Source organism: Puntigrus tetrazona, chromosome 6, assembly GCF_018831695.1.
Source record: "Puntigrus tetrazona isolate hp1 chromosome 6, ASM1883169v1, whole genome shotgun sequence".
Taxonomy (NCBI): domain Eukaryota; kingdom Metazoa; phylum Chordata; class Actinopteri; order Cypriniformes; family Cyprinidae; genus Puntigrus; species Puntigrus tetrazona.
In genome coordinates, this window is record NC_056704.1 from 12,063,994 (window position 1) to 12,074,868 (window position 10,875).

At 36.5% G+C, this 10,875-nt stretch overlaps 1 protein-coding gene across 1 annotated transcript; it reads left to right on the forward strand.

Annotated features, from left to right (window-relative positions):
- Nucleotides 1–1,304: 1,304 nt before the first annotated feature.
- boka (BCL2 family apoptosis regulator BOK a) lies at nt 1,305–10,571 on the forward strand. The gene is made up of 4 exons (XM_043241355.1): nt 1,305–2,068; nt 3,417–3,545; nt 6,539–6,702; nt 9,290–10,571. The coding sequence occupies exons 1-4, from the start codon at nt 1,846–1,848 to the stop codon at nt 9,413–9,415; spliced, it is 642 nt and encodes a 213-aa protein (XP_043097290.1). The 5' UTR covers nt 1,305–1,845; the 3' UTR covers nt 9,416–10,571.
- The last annotated feature ends 304 nt before the right edge of the window (nt 10,572–10,875 follow it).

Below are 10,875 nucleotides of genomic sequence, written 5' to 3' on the forward strand. Positions count from 1 at the left end.
CGAATCAGATAAAATATTGCAGTTTTTAAATTGAGATACAGAGGAAGCCTCGAATGTGGTCAGAAAAAGGAACTGTATCATTGTGTGGCAGTAAGATACGCTTCGGCTTTCAACTCTTTATGTTCCTGTGTTGAACAGAACGGCCTGGTTGATATTGTTCTACTTTTTGTTCTTTTCTGTCTGTTTTTAAGGAAGTTGACTGTATTGTGCTTGAATAAGCCTTTTTTTTTATTATACTCCATCACTGAATGTGTTATTCAGCCTTAGACACTCGATATGCTTTGCATATTCCTGCTTAGAAGGAATTACTAGACATGTCAAAACAAATCTTGGTTTGATGTGTTTCTTTGGGAAAGCCGTTGTTTCGGTTGGGTGGCTCTAATGAATTCTAACTGACACGCTTAAGAGTGAAAACAGTCAAGACTTGCAAAACAACTCTCAAAGATGGTGGGTGGGACTGGAGTAACATGACCCTTTTTTGTTACCGCAACTACTCTGTGCGCGTTAAAATACCTTTTACAAACAATGTGTGCACAAAACTGCCCTTGTTACAAGAGAACTGGCCTGTAGTGGGTTTGTGATTGACAGAAAGCGCATTTAACAAAAAAAAAAAAAAAAAAAAAAAAAAAAAGGCAAAAGCATATACTGTATTTTGTCCATTATTTTGTATCAAATGATTGGTTGGCATCATTTTGCAGTTGCCATACTTAAAATGGCAATGGATAGATAGATAGATAAATAGAGAGATAGATAGATAGATAGATACTAATAATATACAGATAGATAGATAAATAGATACTAATAATATACAGATAGATAGATCGATAGATAGATAGATACTAATAATATACAGATAGATAGATAAATAGATACTAATAATATACAGATAGATAGATCGATAGATAGATAGATAGATACTAATAATATACAGATAGATAGATAAATAGATACTAATAATATACAGATAGATATGTATATATGTGTATATATATATATATATATATGTATGTGTGTATATATATATATATATATATATGTATATATATATATATATATATATATATATATATATATATATATATATATATATATATATATATATATATATATATATATATATATATATATAGATAGATAGATAGATATATATAAATTTTTTATTGAATTTAGCTACTCATAAAAAGTAATCATAGTCTGATTACAAGTCTAAATGTAATTTAATCTAATTAAAAGTAACCTATTTATTTTAGAAATCTGATTACATAATCCAGATTATATATGTAATCATATATGTAATCATAGATAGATAGATAGATAGATAGATAGATAGATAGATAGATAGATGGATAGATGGATGGATGGATGTTCGTTTTCTAAGTTTGTTCTCTGCTTCATCAGATCTCATAGAGGCGGACTATCAAAGCCATAACAGATCTGCTTATCTCCGCCTCAACGGAGAGCTTCTCCATAGAAGGACACTTCATGTGTGCAACTCATCCAGACAGACCAAAGACAGCACTGCCTCCTGACACACTTCACCTCACCAATCTGTAGACAGAATTATATCCGCTCATTAAAAATGTCGATATTTCCGGGGATTTCGATGAATTTCGGGACACGGCGAAGGTAACCGCCCGCCGGTTCTCTGCTCTCTTGTTGGGTTCTCGTTTATCCAGCGGGAGGTGAGAGCGAGTCTCTTCTACACACAGTAAAGCGCGCCAGTTTCCTTCTTTCTGCGGATCGTTTAGGGCGCCGTCAGAACAGAAGAGGGTGGAGAAGAAACGCTTCCATACACGGCGATAAAGGTGGAGGTTGTCAGCTGATTGTAATTGATCTGCGCTGATCATGAAGGGCATCGAGATGTTGCGCCGCTCCTCGGTGTTCGCGGCTGAAGTCATGGAGGTGTTTGATCGCTCTCCCACGGATAAGGAGCTCGTGTCTCAGTCTAAAGTCTTGTGCAGGGATTACATCCACTCCAGACTCCATCGGGCTGGGATCGGATGGTCTAAACCGGAGCACGCATCCGGAGGGACGCTGGCGGAGGTGTCTTCGGTTCTTCTGTGGCTGGGTAAGACATCCGACGTTTCGCGTGTGTGCGTGTAGATATATGATTAACGACACACACACACACACACACACACACACACACACACACAGAGAGAGAGAGAGAGAGAGAGAGAATACAATATCACACTTAGGTACTGTATATCTACAGCACTTTAAAAGTTGCCCTGTGTATCATCAGTATATCTGTTGAATTGTGGGTTGTAGGTTATATTTAAGTCTAGACTAAAACTGCAACTTCCTGTCAATTTCCATTCTTTCTTGAGCTGTGCTTGTTTGGTTCATACCAAAATAAATGAAAAAACTGGGACATTCGTGAAAGTTCACAGAACATTCACAAGTGAAAATAAACACATGTTTCTCAGCTTCCTCAAAGCCAACCGTACTGTTGCGTAATATTTTACAACACTCTTACAGGGTTTGCCTGCGTCTCACCCACTGTAAAGTACTTTGCCTTTTGTACCACGTTGAACTATCTTTCTACATTCCTTTCTTCTTTGCTTTTCGTGCCGCAGGACGTTCCCGGGCCCTTTGACGAGATTTTGTGTAATGACTATCAATAACGTTTAATCTCACATCATCTGTTGATCAGAAACACTGCGAGTCGTCTAAACGTATATACCTCGGGCCTGACGTCTGAGCGACTCTCGTCTTTAAGAACCCATTTTCTCCTAAAAGGGCAAAGCACAAACATTTTAATTTGAGTCAACTGTGTAGGGGGATGCTTTTTTTGGACAAAGCATGCAAACATGCAGATCATTATCACAAGAGTGATTGAGGGTTTCCCACCCACATTTAACCAGGTTAACCCTGTATTGTCCTGAAAGCCCTGTGCTTTTTGCATAGATGTCACCCGCTTGAAACGCTGACACAAAGACGGATGATTCAGATCGGTGAGAAAGCTGAAAAATATAGGCATCCTCAATCACCAGTCATCGGTTTAAATTTAAAATGCATCAACAATGGCTTTGTTTCTTTAAAAAACGAGCAGCTTTTTGCTTCAAAAGATGTTAACTGATGGACTCGATGGTGTGTGGAGTACTTGTGGATTATTGTGATGTTTTTATCAGCTGTTTGAACTCTCACACTGACGGCACCCATTCATTCATTGATGAGCAAGTAATCTAATTTTCTGCAAATCTTCAGTTTGGGGCGAACTATTCCTTTAATAGACAATTTCATCATATGAAAGAATGATGCGAAGCAATGCTATTATGATTAGATCGCAGTAATTTTGCACTGTCATTGTGACAAGCTTCTCTCATTTGGTGGTTTTATTCAGTATGACTCTAGACGGTTTCTTTCTGTGCTGAGGGAAAATAAAAACGCGCATTCATCTCTCTGTCTCCTAGGTGATGAGCTGGAGTACCTGCGACCCAATGTGTATCGCAATGTAGCAAGACAGCTCAACATCACGATTGCCTCTGAGAGTATAGTCTCCGATGCCTTTTTGGCCGTTGCTGCAGAAATCTTCTCTACAGGTTGGTCGGTGTTTTGTCTTAAAATGCATTCAGTACAGAAAACTCGGTGCTAATCAGTCAGTAGCATGCAAACTGATCAGTACATCTGGTTTCAGGGACGTTGTCCATGCTTTCTTTAAAGGCGTAGCGCACCAACATGTTTGGTGTTCCAGGACAAAAGAAGGTATTTTGACAAATATTGGCAGCCGAACGATATTGGTTGTCATTGCTTCCAGCGAGTGGAGGAAAATAATGAAACGTTTGCTTTTTATGATCCATAGAATAAAGTTATATAAAATGGGATAAAATGGGTCCATTCTGACATTTATACAAAGAGAAACTCTCAGCACCACGAAAGGCAGATTTCTCTTGAAAGTAAACAGTATCTGGGCACCATGGACGTTCTCGTTCCCCTTTCCTGCATACTGTACGTCGCTTAAATTTAGTTCAAGCCCTTGGGATTCGGTTTAGGTTTTATAACTTCAACCCTTACTTGACCTCCCAGATTTAGAGTTTAGTAAGTCGTGGTCTGTTTTTCAACCTGAGCGGCTCTTAAGATGTGCTGTGACACGTTCCCTTCGTGTTCAGAAAACCATTCTTTGTTTTTAGACGTTAGAGCATGATTGCTCAGGCCAGTCTAAGCAGGACACCACTTGCTGCACACAAAATAGTGCCCCCGCTGCCCCCCTTGTTCCTCCTGGCTGTATACATGCCTGTCCTGAAGCAGTGCAGCTCAACAGCTTTCATTTATTTATTGTAGTTTTATTTAGTTTACCCTCTGAGGGAGCATTTTTCATTTGACTCTGCACTTTTTTATATGGTTATGCAACTATATAGTTACTCATTTATTAAGATTTATTTAGATGTTTTCACACTATACTTTTTAAAATATGTATTACAATGTATAATTATATATAAAATGTATGTATTCAACAGTGAATGTATATTTAATTTACAATCTGGCTTACTTTATTTAGATTTTACATCATAGAGTTACAGATATACAGTGATTTAAGAACGATAGAATGATTAATGATTTGTATACGTACTTCACTTTAGCGATTAATTCATACCATTTGAAAAAAAAATTACTAAATGTTTTAAAATCTGTTTTTACTTTGTGGCTTTAAGCTCTTTTGCTAATGCACTGGTGTATTAAAACTTAATGTACTTATGTTTTATAGCTGATTCTGTTAAGAGGAACCATTTCAGCAGATCTTTTATAGCCTTTTATAGCTAGAAATGAAGATTTTAAGGTGTGTGTAGATTTTTCAGCTGTTGGATCTTTCTACTTCACTGTCTAAAGTCTTTTAATTTCCTTACAGAATTCTCATTTGAATGTTTTTTCTATTTAACATTAAACCTAACGGTCGCAGAGAAGACTGTGTACAGGAAAAAAAGTCCATCTATTTTGATTGTTTCTAGACAGATGGTTGTATCATTGCACAAAAAAGGAAAGGGATATTCCAGTCAGTGTGCATCTGCATTTATTTAATCCACGTCTTCTCCATTAGATTGGAAGCGGTTTGCTGTAACCCGTAATATTCCCTCTGAACCGTATAATTTGACATAACGTTCTTACAAGAGACAGAGGGAGAGAATGTTTCTTTTCATCTTGAACTTCAAACCAGCTTTTATCTCTCATATGCCTCAATATGGTTTCCTTTTGCCTTTGTGTTTCCTGTCTTTGCTAGTCTCAGATTAGGTTCCTGGGCTGACGTGTTTATGTTCCCAGCTTTATTACGTTTCGTTTCATTCCAGGCTGAAAAGTTTAAAACTCGGTGTATGTAGTAGTCCATTTATCACATTAGCAAACTTTAGAAATCATAATTCCCACTTGACATGATAAGAGAGCCTTTTCACTAAATTCAGACTCACGACCCTAATGCATTTATGATTGAGGGAAAGCAAGTCGTTACACTGTAAAATCCAATAGTTTAACTTACATAGTTATAGTTAGTAAGCTGTACTTAGTTATACTTACTAGGTTTCATTAAGTGACAGCAACTTTCTAGGCATATAAAACTATTTACTTACTGCTTTGAGTGACACTTACTTAAAATATTCAAGTAGCCACAAACAAATAAAAAGGATTCAATCGTTTCACAAAGTCATCTTCAGTGTTGAATTTTCACATAAGTCTCACAAGATGTTCCTAAAAGCTAATAAATAGCTTGTTTTTTGAAGGTGACCTATGTTTTAATTTATTATGTAGTTATTTTTTTTCTATTGGTGTGTGTTTATTAATGATCTTTTACACTGTTTTTTTATAAACCACTTGAGAAGATTTTAATTTGGATGATTTAATATTTTAAATAATTGGGATAAATGCTGAAAAATCACATCCTGCCTTCATCATTCAGCACGCAAGTCACAACAGTGGTAACAGTTAACTTCCATTTACTTTTTATTAATTACATAACCATTTTATTTGCTCTTTTTGTTGTGCTACTACTGACAGAAGACAGCGAATTAAAGTTGCTAATAAAAACAACAACGACTGTAAAACAAAGCAAATGCATCATTTATTCTGCCCCAGTGCATGCTGGGAGTCAGTGGGTAGCTATACTACGTCACGAGTAAATTCAGCCTAAAATAATGTTATAATGACTGTTATATAATTTAAGTAACGATTGCTAAGTTTTCATGTAAATATTACTTACATTTTTCGGGCAACCAGTTTCGTCAGGTTTCAGTAAATTCACCAGACAAGAAAGAAACACTGAAGAAACAATTTTTCTGCCACAAAAGTGAAATGTTGCTTTTCTTCTTTCTGGTTGACACACCAGCTGATGGCCTTCCTGGCGGTTATATAACAGTAATAATGTTCTGTATGACACAGGGAGGCATTATAAGGAATATTCATGACTCGGCTGTTTATGAATTTCATACACACTTTCACCAGCACACACACACACGTAATGTACAGTATCTATTGTCAGTGTATACAAGTGATTAGATTAGGCTTTTTGAGTGTGTTATGAATAAACGGAGGACTGTATGTGTCTCTACAGGTGTGACGTGGGGGAAGATTGTGTCTCTGTATGCTGTGGCCGGAGCTCTAGCTGTGGACTGTGTTCGGCACGGCCAGCCGGCGATGGTGCACACTATTGTCGACTGCATGGGCGAGTTTGTTCGCAAAAGCCTTGTGTCATGGTTAAAGAGGAGAGGAGGTTGGGTAAGCAGTAAATCCATTAATTCAGCTCACTAACACAAAAATATGCTTTTATCGTGCTTCTGGCCCAAGCTTACCAATACTTGATTTTGATCAAGTCAGCAATTAGCAGTAGATTTCCTAATATTCACCCTTGTCTGTCACATATGGCTTATATTTTTTTTTTTTAAAGCAGATGCAACCTATTATTTTTCACTGGTGGGAAAAATGGGAAAAAATTTATTTTTTGCTTTTTTAATGATTTCTGAAGGATCGTGTGACACTGAAGACTAGAGCAATGGCTGTTGAAATGTTCAAAAAATGTCTCTCTTTTTTTTTTTTTGTGTCCACAAAATGAAAGCGAGTGGTCGTCAAAACTGTTTGCCAATACCCTCTTTTGTGTTCAGCAGAATACAGGTTTGGAACAGCATGAAGCTGACTAAATGATGACAGAACGTGCGTTTTTGTGTCACGCTTTGAATGCACCATTGTGTCGTGTGGATCTGAGCTAAGGCCTTTCCGTCTTTGTCCAGCATTTAGACAGAAAGTGCAGTGTTCGTGTGGTTTATGGGTGGGAATCTGATCAATCTCTCAGAAAGACGGTACAGTTCAGCGGTCCTGCTGAATGAGGAGCTGTGCTGGTATGTGTGTCTGCGGTGTCTGCTCATTAGACTGTCTCTGTTCAGGCAGATCCAACATGGCTCTGTGCCAGGGTCATCACAAGCTGCCCGCATTTACAGTGGGCCCAACCTTCCTGTTTTCTACACCTGCTTTTGTGACTGTGGATTATAAACCTTTGAGAGCAATCAGCCAATCAATGCCTTGGGCACACATGAAAACACATCTGGGGTAATTCATAAATTGTTAAAATGTTAATTGGTACTCAACTTATTGTCGATATTGTAACCAGTTTTGCCACTTTCTTTTTTTACTTAATTGCAATATCATTCTAAAGTTTGGTGTATTACAGTTTTGACAAAATATAAAGCAGCAAAAATGATTTTCATCATTCATAAAAATAAGAAATGCACAAAATTATTTCTAAAGGATCACGATGGCTTCGTCATCGCAGGAATGAATCACATTTTAAAACGCATTACAGTAGAAATCAGTTATTTATGTAAAAAAAACTAAATTGCATTACATTATTTTTTAGACTGTTGTCAAAAATCGTAATTATTGTTAGTAAGAAGATTTAGAAAATTAGTAATGTAAGAAATAATTATTAGGAGTATCTCATAGTTACTGTAATTATAACACATTATAATAAGTTTCTGTCACTTATTCAGAGGTGAAAACACAAAGAATACATTCAGTACTTCTAAAGAATCAACTTAAATCACTGGTGGAGGTGCAGCATGAAAAAGCGCTGGGTTAATTGTGTAAGTGAAAGTTGCAATGGTTGCTTCAGGCGAAATCATTCTCAACATTTTTCAAGGTGTTTTCCTCTTGGGAGTGTCCTGATTTTGCAACTGCAGTTTTAGTAGAACGTGGGCACACCCACAGCCCGAATTCAAGCTGAAAACAAGGCCTTTGTCACCAGGAGCACTAAACTAAAGTCTATAACGGTATAAAGCAGAGACTGGTAGATGGCATTTCCCATGTTGTTGATGTGGGTAGTCGTGTCTACGTGCCACTCTGAGTGTTTTGCTCTGTGGGATTGCTCTGGGAGCTGAATGAAGGGCCTATTCACAAATCAATCACTTTTATTTATATAGCGCTTATAAAGCGCTGAACAGTATCAAACAGGGGAATAGAGTGGTGGTAATGTATAAAACACAAACACAGATGCACAAAAAGAGGGGTTTAAGGGATGTCCCCATCTCTCATTGCTTTCGTTAAAGTTGCCTCTTGATTTTAATTTCACTTTCACATTTTAAAATATAGTCTGTCTTTAAAAATTAGCATCATTGTGCAGTTAGCTTAGCCCAGGTTTTTTTTCTTTTTGATACTTCAACAAAGATTCCAAAAAGTGATTGAAAGTGACATTAAAGACTTGAAAAATGTCAGGAAAATATATTGTAAGTAAATACTTTTAATGCTTTTTTGTTTTCCTAAAAAAAAAAAAATTGGTAATAATTGGTTTTCTAAAATTCGACCTTCATATAATAATGTTTCCCGAGCATCAAACCAGCATGTTTTTGAGTGATCATGTAACACTGTTTTCACCTCAGAAATAAATTACATTTAATAACACTTGCATTTGTAATCATACTTAACAGTATTTCAGTTATAACTGTATTTTTCATCAAATTAATTCCCTTTGTGTGCATAATATGATATGATCTATTTTGTTAATTTGCTTTAACACTGAACTTTAATCATCTGAATGTGTACTCAGCTAATTTTTGAGCTTTTTATAACCTTTGGTAATCCTAGTAATGCTGCATGCTGGAATATATCATGTTTAGACTACTGAACGTTGGCTTTGGCCTAAAAGGTACATACTTCTGTGCGAACTGCAGTTCCTGTTCCTTTTGCTATTGCCAGATGAAATTTAAAAGCCAAACTTCATACTTGAATGTGTTGCATTTATTTGTTCATTTTTCCAGCACTATTGAGCATGTTGCTTTGATATTTAAACATACATATTTTTTTTGTTCTCTTACAGGCGGACATCACAAAGTGTGTGGTCAATACAGATCCCAGTTTCCGTTCTCATTGGCTGGTGGCAGCTGCCTGTGCCTGCGGTCACTACCTCAAGGCCGTGGTCTTCTACCTGCTGAGAGAAAAATAAAGAGCAGCACAAACAAGTGACGGACAGCTGGACTCTTCCAAAAACTGGCAGAAGAGGTTTCTAGTCACTGCTTAAGCCTTTCACTGCTCTAGATGCGTTTACACTTGCACAAAGTTTGCACTTTTCCTTTAAAGGATATTCTTGCTCTCCGAGATGAACCGTTATGTGTTTAACCTGGCCTCTTGCACTCTAGGCATTCCTCGCTGTTACCAATTTTATTGAACCTAATGTTGATATGCAAAATACCATGGCCGGCGGGACATAGCTGAGAGGAAGTTATCGTGACCTTTGTATTTTCGCGTGAAATACAATGTACTCGGGCCAGTGCTGCCTCGACCAATGTTGTCTGATCAGAACGTTTCTCTGATTGTAATTGTATTATTCACTGTCTCGAGTAGTTTTGATGATCTCAAAATGCTAAATGTCCACATTGCAGTATGAAAAATGACCAGGAGTTCATGAGAAAACGGACCTACAAGAAATGGAGATTAAATTCTTGTATTTCTCAAGGGAAAACTCCAAACTACTGTATGCAAATAACCGTGGAAGAGTGAAAAGAAAGTAGATTATGGTTGACTAATATTGAAAAATAGACGTAACATTTCGGGTCATGCCATAATTCAAGAACATGTCAATTAGCATTTCATGGTGTTGTCTCCCTTCTTTGTAATTTATTTTGTTTTTCTGTCTAATATTTTCCTCAAATCTTGTATTTGATGTTGTTGGTGCCATCTTGAACAACTGTAAGATATCATGGAGCCCTCAGTATAATAACTTAAAACTTGGTGTTTTATAACTGTTTGTTTCATTACTTTGTTTTCTTGTATAGTGGTTTATAATAATAATAATAATAATAATAATAATAATAATAATACTATAATATATGTATACATATACATATACACACACACAAAAATTATAAACAGAAAATGCATTTTCTCTGCTTTACTCCAGGTTGGAAAAACCATTAACATAATAATAAAGCCTTCATGCTGATAATTGTGTAAGACATTAGTATAATTGGTGGAAAGCGAGTGGGAGGATGGCGTTTAGATCAGATAATATAGTTAGAGATATTGTTACTATGGTGATCACTCTTAACATGTGGTTTCATTTACCTTCAACCAGGCTAATAAACTGGACTTTGAGAACAAAACTGAAATGGCTGGTTTATGAGTAGGTCTGTACACGAAGCATAGTAATGAAAATGTGTGCGTTTTAGCACACATAAAAGAGTATAAGAGTCTGTGTTTTTTTTTTAAATAAATGTTAGAGGTAATATGATCCTGCATATTTTCTGATTCGGCTGGTTAACTGTCAACTACTTTTAAGTCTATTTCTGTTTTAACTTTCTGCGTGATTATTTCCAATTTGCGATAACTTATTGACACCTAGTGGCTTTATATGAAACTACAGGAGTCTTATCTCACAAGACAACGAGCGAAGACTAGCAAATTACG

Bases quoted from the DNA above. Each gene is read 5' to 3' on its own strand.
- boka (XM_043241355.1), top strand. From the start codon at position 1,846: ATGAAGGGCATCGAGATGTTGCGCCGCTCCTCGGTGTTCGCGGCTGAA. The intron at 2,069-3,416 runs GTAAGACATCCG...TCTGTCTCCTAG, and splicing joins TTCGGTTCTTCTGTGGCTGG to GTGATGAGCTGGAGTACCTG. The intron at 3,546-6,538 runs GTTGGTCGGTGT...GTGTCTCTACAG, and splicing joins TGCAGAAATCTTCTCTACAG to GTGTGACGTGGGGGAAGATT.